Source organism: Nicotiana tomentosiformis, chromosome 7 (assembly GCF_000390325.3).
Source record: "Nicotiana tomentosiformis chromosome 7, ASM39032v3, whole genome shotgun sequence".
In the NCBI taxonomy this organism is placed as follows: Eukaryota; Viridiplantae; Streptophyta; class Magnoliopsida; order Solanales; family Solanaceae; genus Nicotiana; species Nicotiana tomentosiformis.
In genome coordinates, this window is record NC_090818.1 from 78761723 (window position 1) to 78776822 (window position 15100).

General features: G+C 37.4%; 1 protein-coding gene across 1 annotated transcript; it reads right to left on the reverse strand.

Moving 5' to 3' along the window:
• Positions 1-11558: 11558 nt before the first annotated feature.
• LOC138895867 (uncharacterized) lies at positions 11559-12292 on the reverse strand. Its single transcript, XM_070180609.1, has 2 exons — positions 11942-12292; positions 11559-11591 (listed from the first exon to the last, which is right to left on the reverse strand). Exons 1-2 carry the CDS (start codon positions 12290-12292, stop codon positions 11559-11561), a joined length of 384 nt encoding a protein of 127 aa, XP_070036710.1.
• Between the last annotated feature and the right edge of the window lie 2808 nt (positions 12293-15100).

Below are 15100 nucleotides of genomic sequence, written 5' to 3' on the forward strand. Positions count from 1 at the left end.
ACTCTGCGAGCCGTAGAATGGTCGCAGAGTGAAGCAGAAAACTGGGCGAATTTTGGATGACATTTTGCGGTCAATTATGCGACCGCAAAATAGTTTCGCGGGTCGCACAAAAATCACAAAACCAGCATGGAGATTTTTCGGAGGGAAGTTCTGCAGCGCATTATGCAACCGCAGAACTGCCGCAGACCCAACCCGAAGGTCCTAGTTTTGGAGCACCAATTGTGTGGTCGATTTGCGAACTGCAGAAGTGTTATGAGGTCGCATATGCGACCGCAGATCTACATCGGAGCTTCATTTTTCTAATTTTATAACCCGACCCCCATTTCATTTATCCATCCTAAGGGTTCATTTTTGGGGGATTACCTGATGTTTTAGAGAGAGGAGAGAGCTATTCTAGAATTGAAATTGAACCCCAAAACCCGGAAAGGGAGGGATAAGGATTTCACTACTCAACTTGAGTCAAGCCTTGAAATCTCGTCAAGAGGAACTTGTTAGGGCTTCTAAAAGCTAAGAATTTCTTCTCCCAATTCTTCAATTTCGGATTTTGGGTAATAGGGAGTGTGATTCTTGTATGAGAGAGTATTATTATACATGCATGTACCAACGAGATGTATGGGGCTCAAATAGGTAACGATTGGGTTGTGGGATGAAGGAATCCACCATAGAAGAACCTTGAAATCATGATGCACACCTAGTGTTTGATAAAATGCTTAAATGAGCTGAACCCACGAATATCTTCCTAATTATGGTTCAATTTTGCTATGTTTCTAAATAGATAAAGGTTGATAGAGTTTTCGGAATATTGTAGTAATTTAAGGAAGCTCAAAGCAAGGTATGTTGGCTAAACTCTTCTCTTAGAATTGAAATTGAATCCCACTTGTAAGTTCCGAGTTGATCATCATAAATCGATTATTTTGAATAAGCTTTATGGGAAAGATATATGTTCAATACGTGTTTCAAATGATATTATTATGTTGTGCTCCTAATTGAGGATGTGTTCAAAGTATGGATTGCATGTCTTCATGTTATAACTCCAAGCCGCGTTTCAAATGAAAGTTATTATGCTAAATTGTGTAAAGATTGTGATTGGGATTACACCTCCACCCGCATATATATTGGGGTGAGACGGCAGGGCCACTTTGTGTAGGATTTTGGTATTGTTGTTACACCACCACCCGTACACATTGGGGTGAGGCGGCGGGGCCGCTTTGTGTAGAGTTGTGGTATTGTGAGTACACCTCCACCTGCATACATTTGGGGTGAGGCGGCGGGGCCGCTTTGTGTAGTATTTTGATTGCACCTCCACCCGCATACCTTGGGTAACATGATTTTATAATTGTGGCCACTAGTGCCAATAAAATGAAAATATGTGAAAGAAGTATGAAACGAGATGATTGGTAGAAAAGGAAGATGTTGATCCACACATCATTGTGATGAGACGGCCTAGCCGATCGGGTCGTGATCGGACGCCATGTCGCACACATGGTGGTGATTGTGTTGAAAATTGTAATTAAAATTATGATTGTGGTTGATGTCTCAGATGAGACGACCTAGCCGATCGGGTCGTTATCGGACTCCATGCTAAAAGTACGGTGGTATTGTGAACGGTGGCATATTGGTACTAAAGATCTCCCAACTTAATATATGAAAATTTATTTGAACATTGTCTTGGTCCTAACTCGAGGTTTGATGTTGTTTGAGGCTTTCACTGATATTATGATTTTTCTTGCTTGTATTATTAATCGTTCTATTGAGAGGGTGTTTTGTCATTCATACTAGTACTATTCTGTATGTACTAACGTCCCTTTTTCCGGGGGCACTGCATCTTCAATAGATGCAGGTGGTTCTACAGCAAGAGACATTGAGCAGTGATAGCAGTACACCCTCTTCCCAACTGACTTGGTGAAACCAAATTCATTTCGGGGTCATGTATCTTTTGTTCCTTGTGTATTTTGTTTGAGGTATAGCCGGGGCCTTGTTGCCGGCACTATCATAGTACTCTTTTGTATCTATTAGAGGCTCCGTAGACATAGTGTGGGTTGTATATTAGTGCTAGGGGAGTAACACAATTTATGTTGTGTTTAAATTACTTGTTCCACTTCAGACCATGAAAATGTGTGTAATTTGATACTTTAAAATGACATAACTAATGGTAATGAATTGGTATTGCATACATGATCTCCTTATTGTCTAATTAACAAAAATATGTATTCTCTTTATTCATAAGTGAGTTTGGGTAGAAAGTATCTAACAGGCTTACTTGACCGGGTTCACTCGGTTGAGCGTCGGCCGAGCTCCCCGAGTTCGGGGTGTGACACAAATTTTGTTTTCATTGATAGTGTTTGGATTGTAATAAGCGGGAACAGAGGTTACATCATTGTTTCCAACGTTCATAGAATTAGATGGGCTCAAACAAACTTGCCCTTAGGGAAATGAGAAAGTTTAGGATAAAGATACAAAGTGAGAAAAAGGGGGAAATCAACCAACTTCTAGTAACCATGCCCGAAATCATTGCTCATCTCCTCTTCTTCTTTTGGTTATTCCTCCAGATCTTCTTCAAATTCCTCTCCATCATCATTGAACTCAGATTCTTCCTCTGGATCTTCCTCTAGTTCTGTCTCAGACTCTATCTGGATACACTCCACTACTCGGTCATCATCCTCGGCGGGTGGCAACACGTGATCAATTGATCCCGGGACCACTTGGCGGTGCATGGAGGTAGTCACAAGGTAGTGTGGCAAGATCTCATGATAAGATTTGCAAAGCTGCCACTGCATCCTTCAGCCAGGCTATTCCTTTACTACTTGGTCGGGCAAGCTCGTCTTCTTCGTTGATCTAGACATAATATTTCAAAGTGCAACATGAGTTTTGCCCCATCAACATTATGACCAGATCATTCCACTCTTCCCGAAGCCTTCTTATCCTTGGTATTGGGATATGCCCGTTATACTCGTCCTCATACAGTGCTATCCTCGTCCAGAGAGGTACATCCTGAATCAATCAAACCTGTTTGAGAACTCGCAGGGGTGAGTATGGCTGGATGCCCTCAAGTCCTATCAGCTCGATGAAAATATTTCTGAGGAGTCTTTAGAATTGTTCTTCCGCCTAGCCATGACAGCTTCTAATTGACCCATTCTCCGCTTAAGTTAGTCAACATCTCTCTCCACTCTTCCTGTCTGTGTGGGGAGACCCAATGTCTCATCCTCTCATTGTGACTTCGAATCATGTTGTTGACGCCCACAAAGTAATCAACTGTGGCCTCTCGCTAGAAGAAATGCTCCATGGCCCAGATTTGAAGCAGCATGTTACAACCCTTAAAGAAATTATATCATCGGGAACATGCGGATAAAACTCTGAGAAACTCTGCTAACACCATAAGTACTAGAGTGGCTTGGAGGTTGCCTCCGAATGTCACTAGAACCACAGGTAGCAAGTTGATATTGATCTGTCCTCTTCTTTATGAGAAAACCAACAGTCCCAGCAGCGCTAAAGAGAAATTTATTGGCTGGAGACTCTCCCACATTGCCTGATCACACTGAAATTCTCCCAGATACAATTCATAGCTTTCACGATGTCCGAACCTGTCGAACAATTGGTTTAGGCTTACCCATCCATCCTTGATGTTTCTCAAACCCCAACTGTTTTCCAGACCTAAAGCATCAAGAAACCTGTAGCCGGGAATGGTGACTAGTAGTATCTGTTTCCTCCCTGTAAATGGCAATTTCGAGAAAGTGGTAACTTCTTCTAGTGTTGGTACTAACTCATAATTAGCAAACTTGAACACCACCTTGGCCGGGTCCCAGAACTCTATTAGTAGGCGAGTAAGCACTTTGTCAGCTCGGATGTTTATCAAGGCGGTCAGTGCTCCTAAATGTGTCCTGATTTCATCTCTATGTTCCCAGCGGATATTCTTCCACCATTGAATTAGCTTGTGTGGTGCTCCTATCACCATATTGATCTCGGGGATGTTTTGGGTAAAGAGAAGGGTTTGATAAGTGTTTGCTTCGGATCTTAAGTGTCTCGTCATGGTTTGTTCGTCTTTCCACATAAGTTATGTCGTTGGGTGCATGACCCGTTGATATTAGGGTGTCTTTCCTAATTGTGTGTCGATGCCAAGGACCGACTCACCCAAGATTTATGCAGTATGACTTATGCTTGCTAGAGTAGAGTGTTTCCTATTTTTGAATTGGACTGAAGACTGTGAGAAGTTATATCAGTTGACCTGACAAAGCCATTCTCTGAAACTAAAAAATTTTGAAAGAAGGTTCGGAGGGATGTAAAAGACAACCCTCGGGTGACATGGTATGTGATAGTGTACGGCCAAGAATCGATATGAAGAAGTGTGATGACAGTATATATAAAGTTGTAACAGATAGTGATATAGCAATAACAATCTAAAATAAGTAGACATGAATAATAATGAGCAAGTAGGACAACTAAGTATATAATTGCAAATTAAACACAGTTAGAGCAGTGTACAAACAATCCTAAGTTCCATGTCTAGTCTAAGTCTACTAAGGTCGGAACCTAAGTGTGAATTCCCCAGTAGAGTAGCCATGTTATTGCACCATATTTTGTACGAGTCAAAACAAGATTCAACTTGTGGTTTTCCTATTGATGATAAAAGAGCGTCGCCACCTAACATTTAAAAGTATACTAGGGTACCTATTTAATTACAGAAGGTCATTTCTTTATTAGTCTGCTAACCGGTGAGATTGTGGGTAAGGGTTCTTGTTCTTCTAAGGGGAAGGTGTTAAGCAACCCCTAAAATCTACCTGAGGTAGTTCCATAGGACTTAAACTAGATTTAAAAGATTAGTTGTTTATATTTATCTTAACTAGTGTCAAAGAGGTATGGTATACTATATTAATCTAAATTGGAACTTGCCTTTTGAAAAGTGGATGTGTAACTTAGAAAGGATAGAAGTTTATAAAAGAGTCTATATAATTGAAAGAGTTTAAAATATATGCATGATGTTTGTATTTATGAAACATGTGTGAAAGGGCCAAGTTATAAAACGTTTTGTATTTAAAGAATGTGACTATTTGTGTAACTCTAATGAAATAAGGGTGTTGTAAGAAAATGAGTCCAAGATGTACCTTAGCTTTTAAATCTCAATTTTTGAATAAAACATTTAAGAAACTTTTGCTGGTGGCAGCACTTTGCTTTAGAAAGATTCGCTCTTTTTTAGAAGGCCGATTTTAGATTCCATTTCTGGCTTTTTTTGAAAACAAAAGAGAGATTGCCGTCCTGTGCTAAGCTATTTTGGCTTCAAAGTCTTCATGAAATGTTAGTAAAATATAAGAGATTAATAGCATGAGCAGTATATAATTAACAAATTAAAACTAACTACTATCAAGCCTAATGTTGCTTTTAATCCTATGTCTTTTAGGGTTTGCCTAAGTTGCTTACGTGATTCAAAGGGTAAAGTAAACATTTAATCAGATATGATAAGTGTAGTGTCATATACATGTGAAAAATATGAATAACAAATAATAAAGAAGCAAGGAGTAAGGAAGGACTCGGGTTTGGGCCTGAAAGAGGTAGGCCCAGCAAACAGCAAGAACGGACAGTAGTGGGCTTCAGACTTCCAAATGCACAAGTACAGGATTTGGGCCTGAGTTTTTTTGAGAACTCGGCAGGCGTAATGGTTATACATGTTCAAAAAAAAAAAAGAGAAGGTCATTAGATATAGTACTATATACATATAATCATACATGAAATAAATAGGTAAATGACTTGAACAAATTATAACAACCAATAGTAATTTGAATTATAAAAGTTATACTAATGTGGGGTCACATATGGTAAAGTGATTCACATTGAAAATCTTTTGTTGTCATTAAACACTAAACCTAAAAGAAGTAATGAATGTCAATAGATTAGAGGGCAAGGGTAGAGTTCCATTCAAGTCCAAGGCTTTCTTTGGATCCCTGACACTTCAGAGTTCTCAAGGGTCTCAAGGCCCTTGTGTCAGGGAGAGTAGCCCAACCAAGAGCTAAACTCTACTCCCAAATACCCCTAACCACTCACACTCACTCTTTTCCACAAGTTTAAGTGCCAATGAGGCACTTTCAATATAAATCCCAACACCATAGTGATACCATGCCACATAAATACATATACATCTCCCATGATAGTTAATGCAGAACACTACAGGACTTCAAGACCACCTATTCACTTTGTTGTACCATATTTTAAAACTAAATGTATGATTCACTATGAATGACACGCTAAGTAGACTCAAAAGAAATCAGCTTCAAGAATCCATAGAGGCAGAGACATTATCAGATTACTGTTAAGTAACCAAACACATGAGATCATAGGTCCTAAGGATAGGGGAGCATATGATTCAAATCTATAACAGTCCATGAGCACAGATACCCTTCTCTTTAATAACTTTTAACTAGATTAATCAAAGATTGATCATGACCAAGTCCTAACATACAAATCAGTAGTTCCATTTGAAACTCCTAAAGTGTACTAACAATTTCAATTAAACTCTTAATGAGCATTAGGAGAGGAAAGATTGACAATTACAGTTAAGGCTCCCAAGCAACATTACAGGTTAACCACTACAACTGGTACTTCCTAAAGGGTGCCAATGTAGACATATATTAACAACTTCAACTAGAGATACAACTCAGTAACCTCTATTAAGAGGCACATGTAATGACCTTAATTAGAAAATCCAAAGAGTATTGACAGAGATTCAGAAGAACAATCCATAATTAGGACTTCTACAGGTATGATCAGAGATACCAAACTACAATTAGAGTTTCTAAAACTATTAATAGGGTTATAGATTCACAACCTAGATTAGAACTTTTAGGAGTATTAACAGGATTACAAATCAACAAACTACAATTAGAACTTCTAAAGATATTAACAAGGTCACAGGTTCACAAATTCAGTTAGAGCTCCTAAGAGTACTAACAGAATCTCATACTATCAGTCCTGCCTAACTTTAAACATCAATGGCATAATCACTTCTTTCTGAGAGTTTTAATTTCACACTAATCTTATTAAGAACAAAGCATGTTGTTATCTGCAAGTAGTAGAAACAAGAGATTCTCTTTAGAGTTCACAAGCTAAGTTTAATCTATTTAAGAGAGTTTAGTGGAGTTTTAAGATAGTGTGGGCATATATGGGATCATGAAAGACAAACAGAGGCATTGAAGAACAAAAATGAGTGTAGGATCACAAGAACACACACAAAAGGACACTTAGCGAGGGTCATATTATGAAAGTATTACTAACAGTATCACCATATGAGCTTCAGAAAAAGGTTAGAGGGACCATCACATTGGAAAAATATGTCAAGTGAGTCTAGTATGGGACTTCAGATATAGTGAGACTTAGTAACATCACTTTAACTCAACAAATGTTTCATCATAATTCAAATACATCTCATCCATACTTCATGGCTTAAACTAAGTGTAGACCAATCTCAAAATATACACAAAGACCTAGCCAGCTTAGGGCATGCTTACATAAACAGTCATGAATTCAATCAGGTAATTAACAGAATCACAAAGGCATGTCAAAGAGATAAAAATAGGTTTAAAGGTTCATGATCTAGTGTATCTAAACTAAGGTAACAACTATATTGAAATTTCCCAAACAACTATATTGTGTATTAAATTCTCAAATGCTAGATGTAATTGGTGTGTATATTAGGTGAAAATATTAAAATTCCTAAATTATAGTGGTTGTTGAAGCCCTAGGGTTTCCAAGATTCAAATCGATAGTGGAGAATGACGAAGGAGTGGTCATGCAAGCACAATCGAGTGAAATCAGAATGAGCAGAGGGACAAATAAGTTAGAGTCTTACCTGAGTGGGTGACAGTCGTCACAGGCAAAAAAACCATCGGACAATGACTGGAAATGCAAAGGTCATTGCATTTGACCTCTGGTTTCGAATAAACATCATGAGATGCTCATGTATGCTCTAATTTCGTTACAACACCAGAAGATTTGAAGTTTCATCTTTGAGTCTAAGTTATAAGACTCGAGATTTCAAATTCTTATGAAGAAATGGGGAGATATCGGCGAGATTCGCGGAGTCAAAAGGCACAATGAATATTTCCGGGTCATGATTCACAACCTTGCACGATTTGGTGCAAGTTTTCTAGGATTGATGGGTCTAGGGTTTGAGAGAAATGAGAGAGGAAAGGGAAAGGGGGCAGCTGCTACGGAAGAGGAAATGATTTTAGGGTTTTGGGTAGTTTAGGCCGTCTCTAAGGTTAAGTTTGAGAGATTGGATCTGGGTCGTTGATCATTTTGATAACAGTCCTGATTTTTAGAGATTTAAGAATTTTTATGGGAAATTTTGGTGTTTGTTGGATCATTGTGATCCAACGGTGAGGATTAATTCTTCTAAGTGTTTTAAAATTAAAGAGGAAATGAAGTTAAAATTATGGATCGTTGATCTAGGAAATGGACGACCTAGATGATTTGTGTTTATTTTGTGAGTGTGGGAGACAGGTGATGTGGCAGATCGTGATTGGTTGAAAGGTAATGGCAAGGATTGCCAACAAAGATTGAAGGGGTTGTTTGTGTTGGGTATTTTCGGACTGGGCTCTTGCATTGGGCCAAAGTTAATTCAAAATATAGCCAATCCATGTTAAATTGAGAATTATAATTATAGCATTTAGCCTTTTAACCCCCTTTAAAATTAAATTAAATAAACTTAATTATATTTAATAAAATATAATTATCAAATATACTACTAATTATTGTAATTAATTATTTATTCATAAAATACGTTATTTTTCTAAATTGTAATACTAGTTTCGAATTATTAGCATAGTAATCTAATTAATTAGAAATTAATAAATAATTCATTAAATTAATTATAACACCTATGTGATATATATATAAAAACTATTTTAATAATCTAAAAATAGTAAGCATGGTATAATTTTAATTATAACATTGATTTATCAATTTCAAAATTATTAATCTTGTAAAAAAGGTGTTATTGATTGAAAATATTTTCAAAATATTCATGGTAAATTATTAAGCAGAAATAAATTAATTTTAAAAGGGAGGGTCAAAATTGACTGTCAACAAGACTTGGATTTGTGTTTTAGAAGCTCCAGTGAGTTTGTTATGGTACACAGACTTAGTCGGATGAGTTGGAGTCAGCTCGGGGGACTGGGTGGCTCGGGAGTGAATCAGATGCTTGCGGCGTAAGTTGGTAGTTCTTAATTTTGGAAGTTGGAAGAATTGGATGTTTGATGATTATTCTGTGTTTTGGTGTTTGGATTTGGCGTTGCGTGTGTAGGGACAAATTTGTAATAGGTATTGAGTCTTGCTGGTATGATTGGATGGGATTCCTGGGGGCTTAGGTGAGTTCCAGATTTGTCACGAGTCATTTTGGGGTGTTGGAGAACAACTACTTCTACTGGTGTTGGTGTTCTTCGCAAACACGGAAGGCAACACGAACGAGAACAAGGATTTTGGAGGGGAAGCTTTTGCTATTTGCGAACACGAAGGAGGCCTCACAAACACAATGAATGACCTGGTCCTTCTTTGCGAACACAATGGGGGCTTTACGAATGCGAATAAGGGAAGTGAGGGATGGAAAGATTTGGCCTTCGCGAATACGTCAAGTGGTCCGCACGAAGAAGGGCCCTGGTAGAAGCTTAAATCAGTGAGCTTGGACTTGGCTAATTTTATTTTCATTTCTCTCATGCCAAAGGCGATTTGGGCGATTTTGAAGAGTCATTTTCATCATCTAACATAAGGTAAGTGATTCCAACTTGTTGTGAGCTAAATACATGGAATTTAACATAGAATTGGTAGAAATTATTGAATATTTTGGGAGATTTGGTTGGACACCTATAATTTGGTAAAAAGAGAAGTTGACCACGAAATTGGACATGGATTAGAGAACAAATTATATATTTGAGTTCATGGTGCTATGGGTAATATTTATTTTCAAGAATTTTCAAATTTCAGGCATGCGGGCCCGGATTTGACTTTTGTTGACTTTTCGTGCAAGGTTGGAAATTATTTTTTTATATATAAATTATGGGTTATTTTGACTGGTTTGCACATTCTTTGGCTACTTTCAGGTTATTCGGCATTGGCTTGAGGTGTTAGAGAGGTGTTGGAGCTCGTTATTGGATTTCAGTGCGAGGTAAGTCTCTTGCCTAATTTTATAAGCGGGAACTTATCCCTGTAGGTGTTCTATATGGTTTTGCTATGTGTTATGCTCAGCTACATATGTACGAGGTGACGAGCATACGTGTATATGCTAGATTTTGACACGTCCGAGTATAGTTAGGCTTATACCATACTTTAGTTGTACTACTTGAGTTAATCTTGCCTTCTTAAATGCTTTAATTCATGATTTAGCTTGAGACTAGACTTGCGTAGATTACCAAGCTTTTCTATTTTGAAGACTTGATGTGATACTTGAGTAGCCGTGGAATTTTACTTTATCTTATGAATTTATTTTCGTGCTATATGTATTTGTTCGGAAGTTATAATACTCTTGTGGGGTGGGGTTGTTCACCTCAACAATACTCTTATGAAAATACCTCAGTGACATTCTTATGGGATCGGGCCGATCGCCTCAATAGTACTTTTTTAATAACGTTTTAGTGATATTCTTATGGGATCAGGCCGTTCGCCTCGATTATGTAGAATATTTTTCTATAGAGTCAGTGCACACATGAGTATCTTGACTCGGATTTGGCATTTTGTACCTGATATTGATCACATAAACTCTTCAAGATAGAAACATGTACTTGACAATTTCACATTTGGTTCTTTTATTGAAAAGCATGTTGTACCTACTTATCTGCTTTGTTGCTACTTATAATGCCTCATACTTGTCTAATTTCTCATGTATACTTGATTATTTGACCACTAGTAAGTGTTGATGTTGCCCCCTCACCACTACTTCTTCGAGGTTAGACTAGATACTTGCTGGATACGTGTTGATTTATGTGCTCATACTACACTTCTGCACAAATTGTGCAGGTACTGAGATAGGTCATACTGGTGGTCATACAGGTGCAGATGCGCAACTGTTGAGGAGACTTTAGAATGAGCTGCTTTCTATGCTATGATTTGCGGCACACAAATTTCCCTTCCTATTTATTTACTGTATTCTGTCTATACTATATTCTAGATAGTTGTTGTAATGGTATTGTCTATTCTAGTAGATGCTCATGTACTTGTAACACAAGGTTTTGGGGATTGTAGACTGTTCGTTCGTGATTATATCATTGTTGTGACATTCAGCCTTATATTTGATCATGTTTCAAAAATTGATGATGATGTTAGTATTTTACCATGATTATGGAACAATTTGCACTTATTTATCTCACCAGTTATTTTAAAAAGCATTACGTACTATCCTCCATAGAGTTAAGTTATTTTTGGCTTGCCTGATAGCAGTGTTAGGGTGCCATCACGGCCAATGGTAAGAATTTGGGTCATGACATGTTCCCTTAGCTTCTTCATGGTGCAGAAGAATGCATGTCAAAACAAGTGACCCACTTTAAATTGTCTGGAGCGCACTTTCTTGTTCTATGTGTTGGTTATTCTTTGTTGATATAACTGTCCTTGACAAGCTGCAATCAATCATTTTTCATCAATTAATGTTAATTGTTCCAATCGGTTTTTGACCTACTTATCATCCTCAATCTCTGCTTTGACAATGATTCGAAGAGAGAGAATTTCAACTTCTATTGGTATTACAACCTCAATTCCATAAAGCAGTAAGGGGTTTCTCCAACCAAAGTGTGCTCAGTTGTGTAGTATCCCAAGAGTGCAAAGGAAAATTTTCATGCCATTGCATGGAACCCTAGACCATTATCTTAAGAAACATTTTGATGTTCTTATTTGCAGCTTCAAGAGCGCCACTATCTTTGGGCCGATAAGGGGTAAAATTGTGATGCATAATTTTGAATTGATCACTTACCTCCCTCATCAGATAACTACTCAAATTGGTAGAATGTCTGTAATGATAGTTTTTTTGGATACCAAAATGACAAATAATGTTGGAGTGCATAAAATCTACTACTGATTTCTTGGTGACTGCCTTGAAAGTGACTACTTCTACCCATTTTGTGAAGTAGTCAATGGTGACTAAGATGCATCTATGACCATTTGTGGCTTTTGGTTGAATTGGCCCAATGATATCTATGCCACAAGCGAAAAAAGTCCAAGGAGCAGACATAGGATGCAACTCAGAAGGAGGAGGACTAATCAGATCACTATGAATTTGGCATTGGTGACACTTGCGGACAAAACTGAAATAATCCTGCTCCATGGTCAACCAGTAATACCCAGCTCAGAGTATTTTCTTTGTAAGGATATACCCTTTCATATGCGGTCCACATACTTCAGAGTGTATTTCATTCATGATCTTTTTGGCTTCATTTTCATCCACACATCTCAACAAATTCGAATTTGGAGTTATTTTGTATAAGATCTCCCTCTTAGGAAGAAATCATTTGAAAGTCGCCTCATAGTTCTCCTCCGTTTTCCTGTTTAGGATATTCCTTTATTCTCAAGATCTGCTTGATGTCATGACACCATGGTTTACTACCATACTCAACCTCAAATGTGTTGCAATAACTATGTTTATCCTGGACTTGGATTTCCAATGAGTCAATATTAGTGTAACCTAGGTACGGGATCTTGAAGCTAATGTAGCTAATGTATCCGTTAATTCATTGTGAAACCTGGAAATGTACCTGAACTCAAAGGAATTGAACCTTTTTCCAAGGTTTTCCACATGTTGTTTGTAAGGAATGGGCTTGATGTCTCGAGTTTTCCATTTGCGTAGGGCCTGCCAAATAAGCAGGTCGGGATCCCCATAATTAACAACTCTTGTACATCCATAACAATTGCCATGTTCATGCCCATAATGCAAGCTTCATATTCTTCGGTCTTGTTGTTATAGAAAAACTGAATATGTGCTATGAACGGGTAATGTTTCCCTATAGGTTAAATGAGGATTGTCATAATTCCTACACCTTTTGCATTAACAGCCCCATCAAAGTACAGTTTACAAGCATTACTATTTCTTGGAACCATTTCTTTAATTAGATTGACTTCTTTGTCTGGGAAGTAAGTGTTTAATGGTTGATATTTATCATCGACCAGGTTTTTCGCCAAATGATCCTTCATTGCAGTACAGGTGACATAAACGATGTTGAACTAAGTGAGCAAGATTTTTCACTTTGCCAGCCTGCCAGTCGGCATGGTCTTCTGAATGAAGTATTCAAGGGATCCATTTTTGAAATGAGGTAAGTAATATAAGCCAAGAGCTAGTGCCTCAGTTTCTAAGCGACCCAAGTCAGGGTGCAACACTTCCTTTCCAACAAGGTGTACTTAGCCTCATAACTAGTGAACTTCTAAGTCACTTGGGAGAGAGAGAACCTATTTATTTCTACAGCATTTCGTAGAGGTTTTTCATAGAAAGAATGAACGAGGGCTTCCCCAATGTAGCCAACATAAGATCCCTATCATGAATTCAAGTTGAAAATACTAGATTAATATGATATAACACCTAGAAATTACAAATTTCCTAGGTTTCATAATAAATTGAGAGAGTTCTTCAAGACCCAACACCTAGGATTTTTCAGAACAACGTTCGAGGTAATATTTGAACTTTTTTTCTCTCTAATATTAAAGTTAGAAACCTTATAGTGTATAACAATCTTTAGATCATAAGAATAATAAAGTTCATATGTAGAATCAATGTGAAGACATTTATGGCTAGGAAATACCTAAATTCAGGGAAAATCGGTTGAGATTGTATTTGTGTTAGCAGTGTTAACCATTTATTGTAGACTTTTGAGAAGATTGAACACATAGATTTGTTGAGAGGGGATTATTGACACTTGCTTCAGGTGAGTTGAGATTTCTTCCCTAAGTCAAGGGCTAGATTAGAATGCACATAGTATATTGCTCATTTGCTTTTGCCTTAATTTCTAGTATGAACTCTCTCTCTCTCTCTCTCTCCATGTGTATATATATATATATATATATATATATATATATATATATATATATAAACATACACACACACACGTGAAAACCTCTATAACATAAAGAGATTATATAGTACGATCATTGTAATTATTTGCTTATGTACAATTGTTTGCTTTATGTGAAGTTACTTATGTTACTCAGGCGTTCAATTCAGCTTTATAGCAGAAAATGATTAGTTTCTATGATATGTTGCGATTTTTTGTTTATGTGAAATTACTTGTACTATTCAGACTTTCAATTCAAACTTAGAATAATGTGATCACTTTCAGAAAGAGAGAAGTAACCAACCTCCCCGAAATAAGTGTCATGGTGGCCAGGGTTAGCTACCCCATGCTTCCAAGTGCTAGCATGCTCAGATAGGTTGATCTTAATTGAGCTACTCGATGGCCTCATATATGGATTGAGTCTGGAAAGCATAATTAGAGGCCCTACCAATGCGCTCAGAACGCTTGAGCTTGATTGAGCTACTTTATGGCCACATATACGGATTGAGCTTGAATGAGTATAATCAAAGGCCTCACAGCAGCTTTAGCAATCCCATGTGCGTATTCTCGATGCTCATGTACATAGGGCCACTATGTGCCAAGTTTCTACAAAAGTTATTTGTTAAAATGTGACTCAGCTTTCCGTTATATTTCAGCTATCAGATACATATTCAATTTTCAGTTTAAGCTTTCAGTTGTTAGTTTTAAACGTAGTTTTTAAAATCAGTTTCAGTTTGCAGATTTCCTATTATTTATTACATGAATTGCCTACCCTACTTAATGCATTTTATTATTTAAATACCCTAAGTCTTGTTTTCTGCTTAGGGGGTTGTCAACAAGACTTTATAGGTGTCCTTTTGGAGGTACTTAGCTCATTTGGATCTTCCACGTCGCGTGAAAGCAATGAGTTCATAGGTGACGAAGCACGCGGCTAGAGACAAATTTAATAGACTTGTGATGTGTCGTTTATTTTTTTTAGTGGTGTCAATATTTTTTTCAAACCATTAGATATTATTAGACATTTATATTATTTGAGAGCAATGCCTTGAAGACTTATATACTCAGAATCTTCAGTAAGAGGCTCATGACTTGCT